The following is a 23,856-nucleotide window of genomic DNA, read 5'->3' as shown; positions in this document are numbered from 1 at the left end:
TCAAGGAAACTTTAAAAAGTCCAGACGTTTTTTTTCCAAGCTCCGTAGACTACGATGACCTGGATGTCTGAGAGCCTTCACAGACACATTATGCACTGTCACTTCAACTACTACTGATATCCATTTAGATTCTTTTCTCTAACTTAAGTGCTTCATACAAACCATCAAAGTGTCTATTAGACCCCATTTCTATAAGACAGCTCTAAGAATGGAATCGAAGTAATTAATGCTTCAGTCTTATTACAATCTGTCTGACTCTATTAAGGGGCTACATACCACAGGCTTTTAAACTGTTACTTGAAAAGCCACCACTTAACCCAACTGTCTTAGCTATAACAATACACCAAATTTCATTTTATCTCTAAATTTCTTGAAGGAGTAGTTGTAAAACAGCTTACTGATTTGCAGAGCAGTGGTTTAAAGAGTTTCAGTCAGGTTTCAGAGCTTATCACAGCAAAGCAAAGCATTAATGAAATGATCTTGTGGGCTCTGACTGTTGACTCATCTCAGTCAGTGCGATGTTTGATCCTGTTAACCATATTTTATTACAGATTACAGCATGCTGTAGGTATTAAGCGTATGAGGTTTTTTTTCATCTTATCTATCTAATAGACTTTATTCCTGGCCTGGCCCCAACCGGTCACGGCAAATGGCTCCCACTCCCCGAGCCTGATTCTGCAGGTTTCTGGAGGTTTCTTCCTGTTAAAAGGGAGTTATTCCTTCCCACTGTCCCCAAAGTGTTTGCTCGTAGGGGGACACATAATTGTAGGGATTTTCTTTGTTTTCCTTGCATTAATTTTTTTATATTAGAAGACAAAGTACCTTGCGGCAACTGTTGTTGTGATTTGGCTCTATATAAATAAAATTGTATTGACTTGAAATGAAACTTGTTGAGAATAAGGGGAGGGAGACAGGGCAAAAAAACACAATGTGACTCTTGAACTTGGGCTTTAGACTTGAATAGGGAAAATTTCAACTGCTGTGCACATTTCAGCAGAGGTGACTTTTTACCAGGTCTACTGAATGGACGCAGCTATGGTGTAAATATTTAAAATCAACAAACCCACCCACCCCACTGATATTGCTGTGAAAATACTCAAAGCCTGATATCGGCATTACAAGCGAGCTTGCCAAACTTGGTGAGTCAACTCCATCAGGAAGTGTATAGGACGTGAGGAAATGCAAAAGCATTGTGACCCAGACATAAGAGCATGACTGCAGCAGTATCTGGTTTAGCAAAATACTTGGCGTACTTGGAAATGTAACTGGAACACTGAGTTTAAGCTTCACTCATCATGGATGACAAGGATTGGATGGACTGATAAGGAAGTGTCCTGGAGGCCAGAGAGAAACCAGACATATAGGTCATGTATACCATACACTTTACATGATGCAAATGTAAGCATATTATACCTACATTTGTACATAATCACAGTTCTACAAGTAAAGTCAAGTTTGTCAGGATGTCATTTGGATGTTAGTTTATTTTAATGAATTGATTTCAGAATATGGCATTGGGAACACTTTTGAGTGTCAAATGGTAAAACAGCCAGCACAATGACCCTTTAAACAATTGACACACACATGCACGTTAAATGTAGGCCTACGGTGTTAGTCTGACAAACAGAGTCATTATAATGGAAACAGGCTTCGGTAACTGACATGCTTCGGGTACAGATGTGGCCATGGTTGTAGCGCTGCTCTGGTGATGTGGTCAGGCTTTGAACCTGTGTCATAATCCATGAGTCAAAGGGGTCATTTCTATGAACACCTTGAACTAAGATGATCATCATAATGAAATCCTGATCATTGGAAAATAAAAAAGATACTCCTAAAAGCCAATCTTCTCTATACTCTCCGTCCTACAGTTTTTGAAAAAGTCTGCTCCCCTGGAAAACAGAGGCATCATAAACAGACCCCGGATATACCCCTGGACATCACGCTTATTATAATGTTTATAGATTAGCAAAATACTTGCACAATAATTGAGAATGTGTACTTCCTATTATGGAGCACGTGGTCAGTTTCAGGGATTAATGTATTTGGTTAGTTTGAAACTCCTGTTTTACTTGCTGAAGGGCATCCTCGCTAGTTGGGAATGAGCTGGACCTCTCCACTCTTTTCATTAGTAACGTCACCACCTGGAACAAGGCTAATAAAATTCCTGCCACAGAAGCTATAGTACATTGAAATGAACTCAACGCCAAAGACTGAAGAGCTGAAAGAAGATTTGTTACAATTAGCATATTGCATGATTTCATTAGAGTGAAGTTTCCAGGGTTCCTGTGCTTGGTAATCTATATGTTTTAGTCACATTTTTGTCTGACATTCCTAATAAACTGACACAAGTGGAGTATTAGAGACCAAGCAGCCAAGAACATACAGGAACAGGTGTATTCTTCAAAATATGAGTTTTATTATAGCCCCATTTCAAAAATATACAGTCACAGAATAAGCTATTTTAAGAACTAATTGAGTCTATAACAGAGGTCAACCAAACAGAATTCTGCTCAAAAAAATAATACTTAACTAAATATCACAACTCAACAAACTGACCTGCCCAAATGAGAGACAGCAGGGGAAAACCACAGGGACAATAACTAAACATAATACAGAAAAACTAACAGCAGCCAGGTAACTCAAAAAGAACAGAAAATTAATTATTAACCCCTCAGCAATAATTGCTGCAATAGCAAAAGACAAATATTATAAGCAATAATAATAATAGTTTCCCATAAGTCTATAAGATAATAAAATAACATGCTTTTTTTCAGTGTTAAATATTGCCACAATTAGCAGTACTTTGCATGTTGCAAACATTAGTTAGTAGTTGGCACCATGTTTCACACCGTGAGAAAGAAACTCACAGAAATGCATATGCAAGAGGGTGAGTCACAAAAATATCAGGTCCCACAAAATTTTGTCTTAGTAAATACTTTTTTCTTTTACTTTAAATACTTACTTTAAATTTTTACACCAAAACACACTTTGCACTGGTGCAAAGGTTAGTAACTCTGGCCCTTGGGCTGTGGACAGGGCTGGACTGGGACAAAAATGTGGCCCACCATGATCACTCAAAAATAAATTAAATAAATATGTCATGTATACACATATTATGTTGATTATAGATATTAATTGTTATTGGTACAGTTGTACTTTTGTTAGGACATCTTAGTTGCACTGCAGTGCAACATGTTACAATTAAAAGCCACATTTTAGCTATTAGGAGTGGTTTATGATCAAAGTAGCCATTCATTTTACCTATATCCTTGAATCTTTCCTTTCCTAATTATGTTAATTTCACCTTACTCCATCTCTTCCTCACTTAGTTGTTGAGACTGCTGTCCCTCCTCCTACTCTTCTCCACAGCTGGTGCTACCAACAGCAGCCTCCTGTGAACCAGGGCCTGTTACTAGTTGTTGCTGGTACTGCTGTTGACGGTGCAGCAGCAGGCCCGACAGCTAACGTGTTGGTTAACTGGACATATTTTACTGCATCTACTTTTAGTTTCTATTTCTATTTAGCTTTACAGCTCCACCTTTTCACTACTTTTCCCACACTAAACTCTTCTTCAAGGTGCGTGCACAGGGAAGGTATGATGAAGTGTAAGTAATGAAAGTTGTATGAATGTATGAGCTGTTGTACAGGTAGTGCGCAGCAGCCCTTCAATTGACCCACCGGCCCAAAAGTGCATTGGCCACCAGGAACATACCCAGTAGACCAGTCCATTCCTGACTGTGGATACAGATAGATAGATAGATAGATAGATTTTAACACATTCTTTGCATGGATGGACACGGAGACTATTTTCTTTCTTTTGACTTCTGCCATATTTTGCTTTTTCAATTATTATTGGTCTTATAGCTCAAACTACTATTGTCACTTTGTAACTTAAAGTAACAATAATAACAGTTATACAAATTTTTCTTAGAAAAATCACTGCAGCAATAACCATGACTTTATTTTTGTTATGAAGGTGGCAGCCAACACCTTGTCATCACCCCAGCACACAGGAAACTACACACACACTCTGCCTTCTCCTCAACATCCCCCCAACTACAACCTGCTGTCCCCCAGCCACCAGCCAAACTACGCCACCTATAAAGAAGGCTACAACGTTTACGGCATTGAGAGCGTCAAGATCTAACACGGGTAGGAGAGTGATGATTGATGGCTAAAAGTGTCCTTACCTTACAGCCATAGACAATGTTTGTGTCATAGACATTCAACTAATTGGTGTTAAATCATCTTTTCAAACATCCATTTAAATTCAATTTACAGCTGTATTCATATCAAACTGGTGCAAAGCAACCTCAGCGGCAAAAATAACGTAGAGTTGGAGTTAAACTTGTGCAGTCATTTTGTCTGTATTTACCAATGTAAAGAAAAACTTGTGAAGGGAAATAAGTAGTAAGTATATTAAATAGTTAATGCACAACTACTTGCATGTGTACTTTTCTGCACCCAGATCTAGTCATCTGCAAATCTTTGTACATCTGAATTTGTGCCTTATGTCATACTGTAGATGTTACCTAACATAGAGAATATGCAGGCAAATTTTCCAGATGCATAGTGTTTTGTTTCACAAACACTTGTGCAGATCTTGGTTTGTCCATATAATTTTTTTTTACCATTTCAGATATAAGTATGCATTTCTACATTTAATATAGTTGCAGTGTTGTCATTCGTTAGGCTAACTGATCACTCTAGTGGTGGTAAATTGGCAGATACACATGGTAAATTAAAAGAGGTGGTAGTTACTGAATGAATTAATACATTAAAAATAAAAAATTATCATTATTATTATAGTAGTTATTTTTCTACAAAACAATATATCTATATTATGATAACACTATAGTGTAGCAATTTATTTTTATGTACAGAAAGTTTACGACACCAGTGACCAGCAAAATTTTTGTTTAAAATTTAAAAAGATGCTTGTTCTGGAATGAAAAACTAAAAATTAAGTGACATTTACTTTATAATTAATAAAGCATTGTTTAGTCATTGTTCACATACATGAACTGTTTTGACTGTGAACAACATAAATACAAAAGTTGCCATTGAGTCTCGCATTGCATTGTGATATGAGCCAGTGTGTGTTCAGAGTATGATGTGAATGCAGCAATTTTTCCTAACAAACATTACTAACACTGAGACAATAATAAAGTCTTTTTTTAAAACTTCAAAGTAAAAGATCAAAACTATGTATGGCTGTGGTACTCTTTTCCTTTGTTTACTTATTCCTCAACAGCTCGTTTGCCTCCTTCATCCCTCTTCCTTCTCTCTTCATTTTCTTTGGCTCCCATTTTTTCTCCACTCCTCTTCCAAACTTTCCTTTCTGTCCTTGCCCTCTCCTTTTCCTTCTCTCTGACTTTGTTGTTTGCCCTTTTACTTTTTCTTATGTTTGTCTGTACGTTATCCTTTTCTCCTACTCTTGTCTTAATAGCCAATCATCCTCTTTACTGAGTACTCCTATGTGACTTAATGTCAGTTTTTATTCGGTGGCCCTAATAATGTAGACTGGTAACACAAAATATGAGTTATTCTGTTAATTACCTAATTGGAAACAACCCTATAATTGCTTTAATGATAGATAACCTGTGATTATGCGAGTTTACAAGCCCTTAGAATATAAGAGAGAAAATTCCAATAATTCTCTTTTGAGCAGCCCTTGGTAACAGAGGAGAATTAAAACCCCCTTTTAACATAGAGAAACCTGACAGAATCAGCATTAGAGTGGCCATGGGATTTGGTTGGCAATTGAATTTAAGAGCAAATCCAAGATGGATAAAAAAAAAAACCAGTCGCCTCTATCGCAGTTTCTTCCTTCGTTTTGCCTGAGATTTTAGATTCAGGCTTGTGTGTGTTAAAAACTTTACCGTTTAGCCTGTCGTATCAGTTTAAGACAACATTTTGCTATATAAGATATAAGATACCCCAGAGTCTGTTTACCATAAAAATTTACATCCCTAATGTTAACACAATTGCTCATGGATTTCACGGTTTGCGAGAAAGACTTTGTTAGATGACAGTTGTTTTTTGGTTGCTGCTGTTTTGGTTGTTATTTTTTGGCTTTAGACTACAAAACAAAATTAAGCAAACAAAGTTAGCAAGCTATGCTATGCTTTAAGTCAGAATTTTCAGTGTCATGGTAACTTTTGTTGTGTACAAAGCCTGGTTCAGAGCAGGTCATGCTCATAGTTTTGGTTTAAAATCAACTGGAAGTGCCACTTTTCATCTATTAAGGGACATTCACACCTACCTGAACATGTATGAAAACGTAATGCAAACATCATTGCACAATATAAGAAAACAATTTACTTCTCCACTGATGGCACCTTGCAGCTTCCTATGTCTTTAAGATCCCACCATCTGTGTAAGGTGAAGTCCACTTGTGCACACTTACCTACACTCTTATATGCCACTCTATGATCCTCCCTCTTCTTAAGTAATAATAATAATAATAATAATAATACATTTTATTTATAGGGGCCTTTAAAGACCCTCAAGGTCACCTTACATTAGTACAACAAAATAAAAACATACAGTAAACAAAAAAATTAAAAAAAACAATAATGTAAGTAAGTAAGTATAAATGCTAAACAAGGAAAAATAGACAAAGTCATAATGAAGAGTATGCAATTCTGAACAGATGGGTTTTAGACACGATTTAAAAGTAGAGAGTTTGTAGTCGATCATGTTCACAGTACATATTCACCACAGCTATTTCCATCTTTTTCACGAAATCCATCACCATGTGTTGTTCTGCATTTCTTTTCTTAACACCATACCTAGCCAATATGTTTATGTTTGGCAAATAGTAAAACAGTTTCCACAAGCACTTCATCAGCGTCCCCTTCTCCTATAGCCGTGAGGGTGAAACCTTTAGAGATAAAAGCAAAACCCTCCAAACCCACATAAAGGCTGACGCCAGCTAAGAAATGGGGTTTATTCCCACAAGAGTTTATCGGATGCTGAGTCCAGAGCAATAGCAAGCCATTAGGGAGGCCTGTGAATCTAAGAAATAACAACTACAGAGCGTGGGTTTGAAATGTCCCTGAAATGTCTGCAGACATGATAGGTTATCTACAGATCAACGGGTGGAAAGTCCTTATGGGCCAAGATTGATGACCCACACGAGCCTCAAAAATGTGGGAGATGATTGTGTGTTTGGAAAAGAAAAAACTGAGGAAAGAATTGAGGCAGGTCAGCATAAGACTGGGCCATATTGAGGTCATCATATCTGCATGGAGAGGGACGTCGGCATGACCTGAAAGGTCAGAAAGTGACTCCCAGTAAATTAAAAAATAAAATGAAAAACCAGAAGCTGCTTAGCTGTAGACAACCTCAAGCTAGAGAGAACCAGGAGCTCATGAAGAATACCAGACCGATGGGGATTGGGGGGGGAGTGTTTTTAACCCAATTCAGTTTATTATCATTGTGTACTCCGAGGTATTTATAGTCCTCCCCAATGTCTACATGGATCCCCTGGATCGAAACAGGGGTAACACATTTCCTGGTCCTCCTAAAGTCCACAATCAGTTCGTTGGTCTTTGCCACGTTGAGATGCAGATGATTCTGCTCGCACTGCGTGACAAAAGAGTCAACAACAGCCTGAAGTGTAATTTATTTATGTTAGTTCTTTTTTAACTTGTAGTTCTAAATTGGAAGATTATTGTGATATTGAAATATAAGAATAAAATTATATTTTCTTATTTTTTCATCGCTCAAAATAAGCGTCACCCTCGCGGAAGCCGGTGTACCGCCGAAACGCCGTGCATTTATCAAGACTTTCAACCCCAGGTAGGCCAATTATGGATCCACATTATGTCAGCAGCTGTTCTCCACCATGAACTATGTTAAAAACAAACACCGCTCACGCCTCACAGATGACTAGGGATGGGTACCGGTATCCGGTGCCATGATGGCACCGGTTCTGACATAAACGGTAATAACCAGACCGAAAAACAGCGCACATTTCGGTGCTTTATTTCGGTGCTTTTTTTCCCTGAGATGTCACACACTTTGAATTCTAGCCAATCATTTTACGTTTCCGAGGATAGTAGGCAGGCCCTTTTAGAGCAGAGCTACAGATTAAAAATGCCCAAGGCGAAGCGGTCAAATGTCTGGCTGTACTTCACAGCAAAAGATGCAAACTCAGCAGCCTGCAACAAGTGCTTTAAGCTGATACTATGCAAAGGAGGTAACACCTCAAATCCGATGAAACACCTGGCGACGCATAGCGTTTTTGTTGTTTTTTTTTTAAAAGCGCCGTATTTGATAGCTTGCTGCGAGATCTCACACCGAGCGCATCTACTGCGGGTGTGGTGGTGACGGATGATGATGGCAGCAGCAGCCGTTCTTCTCTGCGTGAGTAGCTTCATGTTGTTCGTGTATAATTTACGTTGAGTAGGCTAACCACGTTATTACATTAATGAATGTAAGGTGAACTAGGAAACATCATCGTAGCTACATGCGGCTGTCTTGATTGATGGCAGATACTCCCTTCACCCTGGCCAAAAAGGCTAAAATGACCAAAGAAAAAGTGGAAAACAGTTAAACATGAGAGGTTTTTGGACAAAGTTTGTGTTTTTTTTCCCCATTGTTTAAGCACTGCTTCCAGCCAAGAGTGATACCATATATGCCCTATAGCTGCAGAAAAGGTCAACATTGTTATCTTTTTACAAAAAAAAACAAAAAACAGCTGAACATGAGAGGTTTTTGGACCAATTTTGTGTTCTCCATTCTTTAAGCACCGGTTTGAGCACCGTTTAAGCACCGGCACCGTTTCAAAAGTACCAGTTTGGCACCGGTATCGGATAAAACCTAAACGATACCCATCCCTACAGATGACAGCTTACAGTCCTGCGTAAAGATGAAAGTCACTTCGTACAGCCCCGATTGGCAGACGCTGTGTGCAGAGGTTCAGGAGCAGAAGTGCCATTGTAAACATACCACGGCAGACCTGACGATGTTTGCATGAACACGCTTTTCAGCATCTCTTTATTGACCACTTTTCACACACGGTTGCTGTACGCATACAGCCGGCTGTAGCTTTTCAGCTCACAGCCCAACACACACCAACACAACAGCATAGATAGCGCAGACATAAAGGCGGCGAGGCGTGATTGTGGGTGCCGCTCAGGTGCGTCCGTCTCCCCTGCAGCGGCGCTGCAGACCACGCCCCGCCACACACATTAACATGTTAAAATACATATTTAGGCAGAATTTTTAGGCAGCATAGTGCTTTTTTTCCAATTATTTTTTAAAAGTCAGGTCAAGGCTCCAAAAGCCCAAAGGAGATATAACAGTTTTTGTTTGCTGGATCATTTTAGTTCAGCTGGGTGTCTTTCCTTTTGTTATATTTCTTAAAGAGTTCAAAATGTGTTAATTACATAAATAAAATTTAATTTTCTCTGTAGCACTTCATGGATTTCATAAGCAACACACTTTAGTTGTTCAAACAAAGCATAAAGGTAAAAAACAATATATACAGTGTTATCTTCATTTTAGATTGCAAAAAGTATTTGCGGCTCCCAGTGTTTTCTTTTGCGTTGAAACCAGGTCCAAATGGCTCTTTGGGTGTTAAAGGTTGCTGACCCCTAGGATAGAAGCATCCACCTCCATCCTTGTCACCTGTGAGGCTTGGCCTGATGGTGTTGAATGCACTGGAAAAGTCGAAAAACATGACCCTCACAGTGCCCTCTGGTTGGTCCAGATAGGTGTAGAAACAATTGAGCAGGTAGATCACGGCGTCCTCAGCTCCAAGGTGGGGCTGGTGAGTGAACTGAAGGGGATCCTGATGTTGTCTGACATTTCAAACAGTTGTGAGATTCAGCCTTCTGAACTGCTCATCTCACAGGTTGCAGGGACTCCTCTAGGCACTCAAATTTATGCTTTGTCAAGTCCCGTTCCCCCCACCTCTCTCTCTGGTATCTAACCAACCAATCAGGTGTGTTTGCATGAGATCCACCGATCTTTAGTCAGATATTATCATTCTCATTCTCTCTCTATCTCTCTAATTTAACATGGAAAATTGCGTTAAATCTGAATATTCAGTCCAATATGAATAAGCTTCAGTTCATGTTTCATTCAGTTTAGATTTCATTGCACATTCAATTTAGCATAATCCCTCTTAATCCAAATACTTTTTCTCTTTAAAACTCTCTCAATCACTGTCAAAGGAGCTTGCAAAGAAAAGCGTCTGGACTTCTTCAAGTTACTTGAAGACGTTTCACCTCTCATCCGAGAAGCTTCTTCAGTTCTAAGGTCAAATGGTTGAGAGTCCCAGATTTAAACCCAGTGGGAGTGTCCCCCCCCAAAGAGGGACAAAAGGACCCCCTGATGATCCTCTAATCACATGAGCCAACGTGTGAAAATGGGTGTGGGTCCCAATCAGCCAGAGTTTCGGCTGAGCTCATTGTGAAACCTGGCCCCACCTTATCATGCGAATTCCTGAGGTCAGATGGCCCAGGAAATGGGCCTTTTATCCCTCTTTGGGAGGATACTCCCACTGGGTTTAAATCTGGGACTCTCCGCCATTTGACCTTAGAACTGAAGAAGCTTCTCTGATCAGAGGTGAAACGTCTTCAAATAACTTAAAGAAGTCCAGACGCTTTTCTTTGCAAGCTCCTTTGACTACGATGACCTGGATGACTGAGAACTTTCACAGACATCTCTCAATCACTATTTATTCAATACTTTTTTTTAACCAAATTGAATATATTTTATAGATTTTTTTGGGTGGGGGGCTTTTAGCCTTTATTTGATAGAGACATTGTAGACAGACAGGAAAGTAGGGAGAGAGAAAAGGGAAGACATGCAGCAAAGGGCTGCGGGTCAGACTAAAACCCAGGCCTACTGCTTTCTAGCCATATGGTGTATAGTGCCCTGCTCACCCACTGATCTACACCATCACCCTTCAGTTGTGTATTTTTAAAGTCAGAAATTCAACGATCAGAGTGGCTCCTGCTTCATTCCCTCAAACACACACTCTCATGTTTCTCAGGGCCTTACCTACCCAGCCTCTCAGTTCGACCTGAATTAGGCCTGTCTTTAGAATCATTATTATATTGCCTTACTCTCATCCTTTTGGCTAAACATAAACAATATATATTTAACTGATTATATTCTGATCAGTAGTGAGCATAATTAATTACAACATTTAACATTATTTTTCTTATTCAAAAGTATAGTGACACAGTTCTTATCTTAATCCCAGACATGAATATAAAAGTCAGATGATGGATCATGTCTGCACACACAAAATGTGTAGATGCTAGAACAGACATCCTCAGACTACATTTCTGTGTTAACATACTGTTCAAACTCATATTTTTGATTAAGAATAAAGAAAAAGGATACTATTGGCAAAAAACACAAATAACAGAGTGCTTAAATCACATATAAGACCGGATGTTGAGCCTCTCAGTTAACTTATGGCTGAAGTGGAGTTGTGAAATTTCAGCCTGCATGATACACCCTGTTGGCCAGTCTGGTCTTTAAGTGATCACGTATGAACCCTGCTTCCGGGTCCAAACCTCTCTGCATTTATTAAGGCTGTTGTGTTTTTAACATGTTTTAACTCCTGCTTTACAGGTGAAAATAGAGCAAAAGGACTGCTAGTCTTTGACTTTATTTATTTTCTGCTGTGTTTTACTTGCATCTATTTGAAAGAGTGAGTGTAAACACACAAAAAAAAAATATTTTATGTGCTGGAATGTGCAGAAAATAGGTTTAAATATTAAACAAATTTCTTCCAGTCAGAAAATGTTGCATATAATTAAATTTTTGCTTGATGAATAAAGTTAAAAAATTAAAACTAATGAAACAAGTTTTAAAAGGGGACCTTTCCATTTGATTACATTTTGTATGATGGATTATGCAGAAAAAGTAGAATTGGGCTGAAAGATCTATCGCTTTATCACCTATTCAGGTTGTAAATCGTGTTTTTAAAAAGTAACTAAGTAACTAAGTAATTAATTACTTTTGAAAATAAGTAATCAGTAAAGTAACGGGATTACTTTTGGGGGGAAGTAATCAGTAATTAGTTACTGATTACTTTTTTCAAGTAACTTGACCAACACTGACCAACACTGGTCACTAGCAATCAGGTAGCACAGCATTATATACCAGCTAGCCAACTTCAGTAACCCTACAAACGTCACTGCTGTTTAGTTTTCTGTCTTCATTTATGTTGGAAGTGATAGCAGAGCTGTACGTTTCAATTTTTTCCGAAATCTCTCAGTCAGAACATGCTATATCATGTTTAGGTGGAAGCTAGCGAGCTAACTTCCTGCTAACTTCTAACTCGATTAAATTTCATAAATTCTGTTTTCCTGGATGTTAAACTTAATTGTTACACCTGGTACAGCTGATCACTGATTAAAGATGAAAGAATTTAGACAGTTCGTAACTTTAAGTGATGCCGCAGTGTTAGTTTGACTTTGGGACCTGAAGCGGAGTTTGGACCCGGAAACGGCTATGTCAGACTTAAAGACCGGATAGCACAGGAGGGAGTCGCTGTTAAGCCAGGCTCTGACTTTCCTGTATGGAAATCTCATTCTTGATGATCCATATGTTTGATTTAGCAAAGATTTTACATTGCAGACCCTTCCTGCTGCAACCCTCCCCATTTATCTGGGTTTGGGACCAACACTAGGAGGACACTGGTTTGGCCTCACCCCGTCACATACACGTGCCCTGGTGGCTGGGTTAGTTGCTGCCACTAATTATTTTCTTTATAGTATACTTAAAGTTTGACATAGCTTCTTTCCTAATGGTAAGTGGACTTGTTCTTATATAGTGATTTTCTACTCTGCTTGAGCAATCAAAGTGCTTTATACAACATGCCTCATTTAGCCATTCATATAAGCACTTTTTTCTATGCCTAAGTGCTTTCTATCTAACATTCATGCTACGATAAATTCATTGGAGAGCAACTTAAGGTTTAGTGTCTTGTGCAAGAAGACTTAAGAGCAGCCAGGGATCAAACCATCAACCATAGAAGATAATTAGTAGTTGACTCTACCTCCTGGCCTACAGCCACTATCCATTAATACAATGTATCAATGGAATTATATACAGTATTTACAATATATAATATTAAGAAAAGCAAAATATTTCATATCATTTCATGCAGTCTTTTGAAAATCTTATATCAAGTGCTGTATTGAGTGTTATACAGCACTTATCAACCCCAGTGTCAAAGAAAAGCTGGAACACTATATGAAATATAAATAAATACAGAATGCAGTTATTATTCAACCTCAACTTTATTCAATCACTCACTGAAAACACATCAAGTATTTAAAGTAGGAACATTTTGCAGCTAATTACGTTAATGAACAGGTCACATGATTGGGTATAAATAGTATCTTAGAGAGGCAGAGTTTCTCAGAAAGAAAGATATCAGAGGTTTGCAAAAATACAAATCAAAAACAAAAACTTGTAAAATTGTATGACAATTTTAGAATAATGTTCTTCAGTGTAAAATTGCAAAGAGCTTAAATATCTCATTATTTACAGTAAATTTCGTTAAAAGTTTCAAAAAAATATTGAGAAGCCTCTGTGCACAAGAACCGGAAATCAATATTGGATGATCATCATCCTCAGACTGACAGACATTTACAGAAATCACTATTAGTGAATACAGTTCACAGTACATTGCAAAAATGCAGGTTAAAGCTCTATCATGAAGAAAAGAGACCACATGTGAATGTATTCCGGAAATATTACCGTCTTCTCTGGACCACAGCTCAATTAAAATAAACTAAGCCAAAGTGGAAAACTGTTCTCTGGTCAGATGAATCAAAACTGAAAATCTGAAGTTTGCATCCTCCAGACTAAAGGGGAGCAGGACCATCTGACTTCTTATCTGGGCTCACTTTAAAAAAGCCCATCTCTCTGATGGTATGGAGCTGGATTACTGGCTATGTAATTGGCAGCTTGCATACCTGGGAAGGAAAGGTACCATCAGTATTGAAAAGTATGTACAGTCTTGAACTGCAGCTACTACAACACCATGAGGAAGAGTCCAGGTGCTGAACTGGCCTAGCTGCAGTCCAGAGCTTTTACCAATATAAAGCATTTGGTGTGCCATAAATGAAAAAGAATATGACAAAGATGACCCAGGACTGTTGAGCACCTACAATCAGACAAGAATGAGACAATATTTCTCTCTCAAAAGTCCAGCAGCTGTTCTCCTCAGTTCCCAGATATTTACATACAGTTAGAACCCACAGGCATGCTACCCAACTCTGAGATGTGTTGCTCTCATTAAACTAAACATCTAAAAATGTTTTCTTGTTGCATTATCAATAAAATGTGGCTTTAAGATTTGCAGATCATTGCATTTTGTTTTATTTACATTTTACTTTTTTTTTTTTTTTTTTTCAAAATTGGGTTTTATTTATTTAGTATATTTGTATCATATTCACAGAAATTGGAACAAACTTTAAAGGCAGCCATCTTCTGCTAATCAAATATACTTGATTACATGATCACCAGAAAGTGTAACCGCCTTAACCAGACGGTGGCTGGTCTGGGGCAAAAATTTTCTGGCCCACCAGGTGTTATATGAAAAGCTAAACAGCCTTTGAATGAAAACAAACGCTGTTGTTACAGTGATGTAAACTGTCTTGTTGGTATATATATATGATTTCTATAAGATTTTACATCAGAGGACCACTTTGGTTGTAAGATTGAGATAATTATTTATTAAAAGCTAGACGAGAATAAGAAAGAAAAGTATTTCTTTGTGCCCCCTCTCCCTGTTAATGCCCTACCTGCCTCCCTGGCAAAACTTTGCTAGACCCGCCCCTGCACAGTTACCAGCTGTCAGCTACATAGAAAAGGATCCTGGTGTTATTTGTCTCTCAGTTCATAATTTCAACTCATTCATGTCACCTAAAGGTAAACCTGTTTCTCCATCACCTGTTCAGCTCTGATGATTCAATAAGGACATCTCCTGGTTTGATCTTCATGTTGTTGCTGTTGTTTAGTGCAACATCCGCTGGTTTCCTCTTTCTGGCTCAAAGTGGGCGATAAACAAACAAGAGAGACGGGACTTGCTGATGATTGATCAGTTTCATGATTGAAGTAGCAACAGGAGAGGGAGGGGGAGAGAATGAGAGAAGAAGCAGCAGCTGTGCAGCGTAAAGACACAGAATAACTTTGTGTGCTTGTTTCATTTTAGCTGAAGTACAGGACAAATCACGTTCCTTTTGACCTCAGTACCATTTTCTGTTTGTCTGTGATAAGATTGCTTTCAGAGCCGTTGCCCAAGCAAACGGGAGGGTGCATTTGACCTCCTCGGCGGTAACTGGTCCAGCCCGGAGTCGATAATGACCAATTGGCCAATCCACCACCTTTCATTGTTTATACCGTTACAAAAAACACAAACAAAAAAACCCCAAAACATCGGCCTATAAAAACAAAATATCAGCCCACTGGGTGGCCAGTCCAGCTGTGCATCAGGCTAAGTTAGCTAAGTTAGCTAAGTTAGGCTGCATACAGCACACCCCTATTTTGCTACACAAGGAAATAAGGTTACCTGGAGGTGAAGTGGAGAGAGTGGTAAATATGTAAGAAAGAAGCTGTTTAAAGCAAAAACGAAGTGAAAGAAACTTAAAATAGTGTCCGAGGTCCAAGGAGCAAGCCAGAAAAAAAAGGCTGCTTTTCAGAATGTGTCCACAGGAGTAATGACCACTTTAAAAATAAATAAACAAACCAAAAAGTGAGGCTCCAGCTCAAACAACAGGTTGCTGAATATTGTTTCCCCTGAGACACCCTGGCTCAAGTAAATGGACTGGTTCTCGTGTAATGCTTTTCTGCTGTATCTATATAAGCGCTCAAAGTGCTTATTAAAATGTTGAAGCCAAAATAATTGTCATTGTAATTCTGAGGGTTTTGTGGCATACAGTGTTTTGGGAAATCAATAATAACAATTAGTAGTCGTAGCAGAAGCACTCATTCCAGCCTTGTGATTCAATTCTAAAAGACAACCAGGTTATCATTTGTTCACATACATGGTCTGAAGGACTTCTGTACTTGTGTAAAAACATTCAGACACACGAGTTACACACAGATTTGTTCATATGTGTTCAGCCAAGCCGGCAAATGGTAAAGGTAAGGTTAAGCTAAGTAGCAGATTATGCTCAAAAACAATGCCTCCTAGGTTTGAAAGAGCCTATAGGAGCCCAAAGACAGACATTGGGGCAAAGAAATTTTTCCCCACAAATAAAAACACAAGTATAAATTGGAAGTACATCTGCACCTGAAATAATAATAGGAACAAGAGTGATAGAAATTGTTAAATATTACCGTAAAAAAGGAGAAAAAAAAGCAGATGAGGGGATATTCTAAAATCTCAATAAAACAGTCAAAAAGCACAATCTATGCTCTGCCCACGTCTAGTCCAGCAGCTGTTTCAAAGCCCAGCTCCTTCTTGTTTCGCAACAGCTGAATGCACAGCTGTCCAACAGTCTTTCCTTAACTTCAGCAGCTCCCTCCTAATGCTACATCCAGGTCTGGACCCCCTGGGGGGCTCTAGGACAAAGTCACTGGTTCAGTGACAGTCCGGATGCCACAACTCTAAAGCCAATACAGCCAATAGCACACCCTGGTACCCCAACAATAGTTGTTATAGAAGAAAGTGTAATAGGCTGTTCACACGGTTGTTGTAATCAGTCATATCAGCTAGTATTGGACCCTTGATCAACAATGTCCAGCAGGTAGTACCAGCGATAGCACAATTCTACATGCCTCAGTTAGTATGTTAAATATTAAAGTTTAAAGAAATAGGAGGCTCAAAAGGGTTTCCAGGAGAAAGCACGTTCTCTTAAAAAAGGCTATGTTAGCAGCTGTACAGTATTACCTGTGAATAAAGGATTGAAAAATGAAATAAGTGGGGAACTTAAAGGGTTTGGTGAGTGCAACAAAAAAAAGATTCAAGTAGTCCAGTGCCTATGAAGTACAGTACTCTGGTTAACTGGTGATTCTAACCCTGTCTATGCAGCTTTAAGTTACGTGTCATTGATGAAAATGTGGCTAACGTGTTTTTGTCCTTATACAGATGAAATTCACGGATGCAATGCGCTCCAAAGCTCGTCTGTCTATCACAGGATCAACCAGCGAGAATGGTCGTGTTCCAGTGGCTTACCTCCGTCCTGGATTACCCATGAGTCTCAGCATGACTGATCTCTCCTGACTAACTCCAAGCCAGTGCCTTACAGCTAGAAAGACTGGACTGATGTCTACCCACCACTTGGCTGTCAGGCTTCAGCAATGACCTGCCCATCAACGAAGAGAGTCACTTGACCATCAGTGAGAAGAATGGCTGTTCATATACAAATTCATGAAAAGCAATCAAGCACAGTGGACAGTTTTCTAATCAAATACACATCATTATTTAATGGATTTTTTCCCCTCTTGTACAGACAACAAGAAACAATGATGCTAACGCAATAACAATATTAATCAGGGATGTGATCAGGAGTTATAAAAGCAGACTGATGAAATGAAATATCACATCCATAAAATATTAGTAATTGTGGTAGCAGATAATGATATTGCTATTGTTCCTATTTTTTCTCCTTATTTTTCCCTGAAAATCCCTAATGAGTGGAAACTTTTACCAGATTAAGGGATGCATGGACTGGCAACCACAGGTACACAGTATAAACACTTCTACAACACAACACTACAAAGACATACAAATTTTATGCAGGGATGGGCTGAAATGGGTTAAAAAGTACCTGAGCAAGGTGTGATACCGAAAGTATCAACAAATGCAATCTGAGAAGCTGAATATCCCTCAAACTGACCACTCATCAGTTTTACGATTAAAATGAAGCAATTACTAATGTTTATAATGCATTTCGTGAAATGTTGTCCACTCCAAGATATGTTAAATAATTAAACAAAAGATATTTAGTGTTTAATCCAATGAAAAATTTTAATTGGATTCTTGGTAACATGAATATTTTATAGTCTTTGCAGAATTACTGTAAATATGTTTACATTTTCCTCTTGTTCATTGGGCAATAGCTTAACAGTGATTTATGTTTGACTGTGTGACACACAGCTCTAAACGTTTAATGATCAGCATATGAAATTATAAAATAGACATAATAAATCATGTTGAATCCGTTAAATATATTTTAACACCTTGTGTAAACAGCACATTGGCAGTTTTTACATTCCTCGTTTTTCATGCTGTACTGTTAACTACGGGATCATAGATTTAGCCATAGCCAGATTTAACCATTATTATATACACAAAATAGAGCTAGGAAAACTAGATGGTGATTCAACCCTGGTTATGGACAAATCACACGGTGTGGTTAGTAAGGGAAGTTTTACTCGTTGGTGATAAGAAAGAAAAATGTATGTTAGCAGAAGCAAACTGCAATGCAAGGTGTCCCAGCAAGTTAAAGACTGCGATAGGTGGTATACACTCGGAGCTGGGTCAAATAAAGGGAAAACACACACAAACATAAACTGCAGGTCCGATTGAGTTTTAGAGCAAAGTTCTGTGAAGCATCAGCCCCAGGTTAGTTTTAGTGCTTATCTAAAGATTATTGGTTTTATCCATAAATAAATACACAGAAAATAGCAACTTTAAGTTTGTGCAGTTATTTAATATACTGGTATCCTTACTGAATATGGACACTAACAGGGGCTAAAAAATACACAGACAAGTCGCATAAATTGTGTAGCTGTTTGGCAGCTATTGGCAGTCATTTGTCAGGAAGACACTGAAGGAGTACTTTAATCATTTTTTGTTTCAATTCCACAAAGTGAAGATATTTAAAATTCCTTAATAAGCTCTTAAAAACAGAAACACACATTCATAAGGCATTCAATAGGGCTACCCTACACATGTCAGCTTTGTTTGTAATATAATCATTTTTTTAAAACTGATCTGAAACCAGTTAAAAACCAGTTTTTATTCTTCTATTCTTGTAGAAACCACTCTTTTTTTCACAGATCTTTCTTGGTAATTTGGTTTTGCATGGCATCTATGACTGTATATTCACAATTTGAACTTGCTGATATAAAAATTCAAAGGCACAATAAAGTGCAACCCACTGGCAGCAAAATAGGCTAATGTTACTCATATCAGTGCCATATTATAAACAATCACTTTCTGTTGGCTGCTGTAGTGTAGTAAATGGTCTGTTATCTAGATCTAGAATTTAAAAATTGCATTTAATTTTAAAGACACGCTCTATTTTCTTTAAAGAAAAAAAGACTATCAGACAAAAAAATAATTTATTCAAAACAGAATCAGAACGTTTGCATTCAAAGATCTAAACAAAAAATGTGTGTGTAAATTACATCTTGCTCTCACCCTATGGCAGTTGGGATAGCCACCCCCCCCCCCCCCCCCCCGAACTGGAAAAGCGGAAGAAAACGGACGAGTGGATGAAAGCTTTTATTTAGAGCCCCAGATACTGTTGTCACAAACTGAGGTGGACTAAATTTGCTCCCTTTAATTATATGGTTCTGTAAATATTTAGAATATATGAGAAGTATATGTTCCCATCCCTCTTTCTAGGTCAGCACATCACAACTGCAGCAAAAACACAAACACACCTTGCTTATACATTGACATATATTTTCACATTTGCATGTGCACCTGCATAGTATTCTCATAAGAGTTCTGAAGTCAATTGGATGATGTGCCAAACAGACTGAGACCCAATCAGAGTTCTTTATGCTCAGTCAATGGCAGCTGCTGATACTGAAACCTGAGCCAGTAGGAGTTCTCACTGCTGTGAACTGGACAAAAAAAAGAAACTGTGAAGAAAAACTTTTTGTTTTAATAAATATACTGCACTAAAGGACGGCAACAAAGACGATGGAAGAGGATGGAGTGAAGAAAGTTTGCATGTCACTTTAAGTTTTTCCTTTGATGAAATTTTCAGTCTGAAGCTTTGTGACTGCTGCATTTAGTGTTTAATAATGATACTAATAAGAATACTATTAGCGATATTAATTGCAGTATTATTGTGATTCTTGTTATGTATAGTGTATGCTTTTAAGAACTCTGGTATGCTATTTTTTTCACAAGAGAGCTGATGTTTGTGCTGCTGGTTAGAAGCTAGCTGGTTAGCTTAAAATCTTCTTATACGATATGAAAAATGCCCAAACTGTGATAAACACAGGGTTGTTGAAGATATAAAGGCATCTGCTTCCATTTCTTCTTATGAACTCGTATCATTTTCACCTTAAGCACATGTTAATTTTCATTATATTCTCATGGTGTTACAGTCAAATGAACGAGTAACAGCAAAATAAAACGCATCCTTCACTGAAGGAAATGTGAAAATGATCACTCTTAACGTTACCTCTGGTATAACTTCATTTTCTATTAAATGTAAGTAAGTTGCTTTTTAACAGAACAGATTATTGCCTGGGCTAATTTCATTCGAGGTGTAAATTATGTCCAATATAGTCCCTTCCGTTTTGTATACTGCTTATATTTCATATAAACATGTATTGAGTTCTTGAGGTCTTCATTATCTGACTATTTTCGGTATATATTAAACATGCTTGCCCTTGAAATGTCATAATAAAAACAGACAAAGACATTAAGGACACACTTAACATAGCAGTTTCTTGAAGAAGTTTTGTCTCTGTTTTCATGATATTGACCTTTTGTGGCCATATAAATTATGACTGGACTTTGAAAATTAAATTAAAATGCTGTCTAAGGTGAGATAAACTGATGGGTGAGGAAAGGCTATAACTAAACCTAGACTTGAAGTAATACTATTTATGAAGTAATGCTATTATCCCAATGGTTGGTTACCATAATCATATCTATGTTTATGCCTAGCCTTAAACAGACCTTACATAATTTTCACACAACCTTAATTATTGATGATTATTATAAAGAACTGCTCATAATTTTGGCAAAAGGCAATGCAGACAACTGCAGCACCTAACTATACCCAGCAACTGAATGCAAAAGTTAAAATATACTTTTCTAACTACACTAGACATGATATTTTGTGACATTTTTAGATCTTTAGATTTTATTTTTTTTGAAAAACCTGGTAAAAACAGAGATTAAAGTTACAGAGTTGTGATAAACGATATTCAGAAAACTGTTCTTCCATCTTTCTCTACTGTCAAATCAGTGCTGCCATAAATAGTGTTCCCCAAAAACCCTTATTTATGTGATAATTTCTTAATAACGTTTAACTTTACAGCAATGGATTACACAGCAGTGGGGAACACATTTCATTATAAGAAATGTCTTTCAGAAAGTGTTGTAACTAAATTTAAGGATATAATTCTTCTACTTCTACTCGCTATGTGCCAAAACAGTACAGAGCAGCTACCTAAACTCTACTCCCAGAGAAGTAGATTATTCTTTTAATAGTTTTATATCCTCATGCGTGTGGATTCTGTATCACTTTAACCATAACTAGTAATGATGTCATGAATTTCTCCACAAATAAAAATTTAACAGTTAGAGAAAAAAAATTCATAATCATCTCACAGATATATAATTATGTACAGCAGTTTCTTATGTCATCTACTTCCGGCATACTGCAGTCAGGATTGTCGAGGACTGCATGGGAGCATGTCTCACGGTGAAAACCCCTCGCCCCCTTCTTTCTGACGAAGACGTGTACCCAGATGGACACATTTGCAGGACTATAAATCCTGCTGAGCAATTCTCCATATGAGACTCATAAATGTCATTGAACTTGAGCCCTGGGAGAAACATCGCCACTTTCAGGGATTTATTTAAATTAATTAATTTAATGGGGTGGCTGTAACTCAGAAGATGAAGCAAGTCATCTGCCAGTTGGAGGGAGATGACTTGCTGGAGCAGAAAATAGTTTATCTTAATGTCTTTGTTTTTTATCTGTGGATAGATAATCCAAGTAGTCTGGGCTTGAAAAAAAGGTGGAAAAACCCCCAAAACCAGATACTAAATTTTTCATTATCTCAGACTGAAACTTCTAACATCAACAATCACTTCCTCCAAACGATCAACGTGTCTAATACATCCCATTCATTCAAGACTGCTCAAAGAAGTCCTAGTATTCATGTTTTGATGTTAAACATGATTATTTGTATTAATGGGCTTAAGTATCACAGTTGGCAATAATCAAACCATTAATTAAAAAGTCAATACTTGACCCAGCTGTCTTTGTTGTCTTTGCTGTCTCTGACAGTAGACTCATCTCTGTGCTTGTGCTGCCAGACCTCAGTGCAGTGTTTGACACTGCTGACCATAATATTTCACTAAAGAGATTATGCATGGCATAGTAATTCAAGCTACTGTCTAATGTAACCCAGTATGTTCATATAAATGGGGAGTCTTCCTCACACACAGGATTAAAAATGAGTACATCAGAGAAAGCTCAAAGTCTGACAGGCGAGGTTGTGACAGTTTGGACATGTGCAGAGGAGTGAAAGTGGATATATTAAACAATGGATAATGAAGATAGTGCTGCCAGGCAGAAGGTAAAGACTAGTGAAAGAGGAGATGCAGAGGGTTGGTGTCACAGAGGGGGATGCTGAGAGAGGGTGAGATGGAGGCAGATATCACAGGCCTGCAAAAAAAAAAATCAGCTGCATGGGACAGGTTTTTTTTTGTTTTTTTACTTTTTTTGCAAAACTTGAAGAGTTTTCATTTAAAAAGCACAGCAGCAATGAAAAAAAAATCAATACTTTATTACAATTTTTGGTTGCAGACCTGTGTAATGTGCTGTGGCAACCCCTGAAGGGAGCTGCAAAAAGATAAAGAAGATAAATGAAGAATCCATCCATCCAAATCAGGGTCAGTTATTTGAAGTGCTAGCTAGCACTTCAAATAACGGGGCAATGCACAAAGTCCAAAAAAACAAAAACAAAACAAAACTCAGATGTTGGGATTGTAGAAGTGATGTAGAAGCGGTAAAGAGAGTTTCTCAGAGAAGCTGAAACAGAAAGCAACCTCTTGTTAGTTGTGGTGGATGTAATAAACTGCACAACTCAAATAGACAAGAAAACTGAACAAATCCTAAATTGTGAAGGCTGCAGACAAATACCTGGGAATCATGAGTCCAGAATGGGAGAGAGTTGAGGAAATGATAAGTGGTACGAATCCTAGCTCAAACTCGTGGGGTAGCTCATTATAGTCATTTTATTTCTCAATTACAAAAAAATGACATGCAATATGTATCCAGGAAACATGGTTAAAACAATGGAAAAGTGGAACTTACACATGGATATACGGTTATTAGAAATGGTAGTAAGGATGCTAAAGGGGAAGGAGTGGTCACATTTGACTGGAATAAGGTACAGATTAGTCAGTCCAGTGCTAGTAGGATTTTATGGACAGGGTGGGGCTAGTGTGTATTAATAATGGCAAAGGAACTTGATATAATAGTCTGTATGTACCTTGGTGGCATGAGGAGTGTAAGTAAAGCGGTAAAGAACAGAAAAAGAGCATTTAGACAGCTGAAAAATTACCACTCAATAAAAGCATTGATTCAGTACAAGAGCACAAGCGAAGAATTAAAAGGTCTACAAAGCATACATATTGGAGGCAATGTAATAGTACTGTAATAGTATAGGCAGAGAGACATGGTTAGTGGACATTTGGGGTGTGGTGAGGAGGACAAACAAGCTTCCAAACAGTGGGGACAGAGAACAGAATAGTGATTAATAATATAGACAAGGCAGAGCTCAATGTTCAAATGTTTGTAAAGATTCATAGTTCTGGTAATTTATCAGATAAACAGTGCAGGAATGAGACGCTGGCAAAGAACCTTAGATGCAGGGTAAATGAGACAGTTTGGACTTACTGTTCAGTATGAATTAAGAAAGCATTAACAAATGTTC

At 37.9% G+C, this 23,856-nt stretch overlaps 1 protein-coding gene across 5 annotated transcripts in view; it reads left to right on the top strand.

The window, feature by feature from the left end:
- The window catches only part of LOC146517620 (glutamate receptor 2-like), a 97,928-nt gene extending 75,980 nt beyond the window's left edge, over window positions 1-21,948 (top strand). For 2 of the 5 annotated variants that reach the window (XM_085164006.1, XM_085164004.1), the window contains exons 19-20: window positions 3,977-4,152; window positions 17,078-17,192. In XM_085164006.1, coding sequence (XP_085020132.1) covers window positions 3,977-4,147 — 171 coding nt within the window. In that variant the 3' untranslated portion in view covers window positions 4,148-4,152; window positions 17,078-17,192. Of the gene's footprint in view, window positions 1-3,976; window positions 4,153-8,885; window positions 15,378-17,077 lie in introns of those variants that run through there. The other 3 variants (XM_085164008.1, XM_085164007.1, XR_014874717.1) reach the window with 2 other exon arrangements.
- The last annotated feature ends 1,908 nt before the right edge of the window (window positions 21,949-23,856 follow it).

The sequence above is a fragment of the Neolamprologus multifasciatus genome, chromosome 6 (assembly GCF_963576455.1).
Source record: "Neolamprologus multifasciatus chromosome 6, fNeoMul1.2, whole genome shotgun sequence".
In the NCBI taxonomy this organism is placed as follows: domain Eukaryota; kingdom Metazoa; phylum Chordata; class Actinopteri; order Cichliformes; family Cichlidae; genus Neolamprologus; species Neolamprologus multifasciatus.
This window is presented reverse-complemented; position numbering and strand designations above follow the sequence as displayed.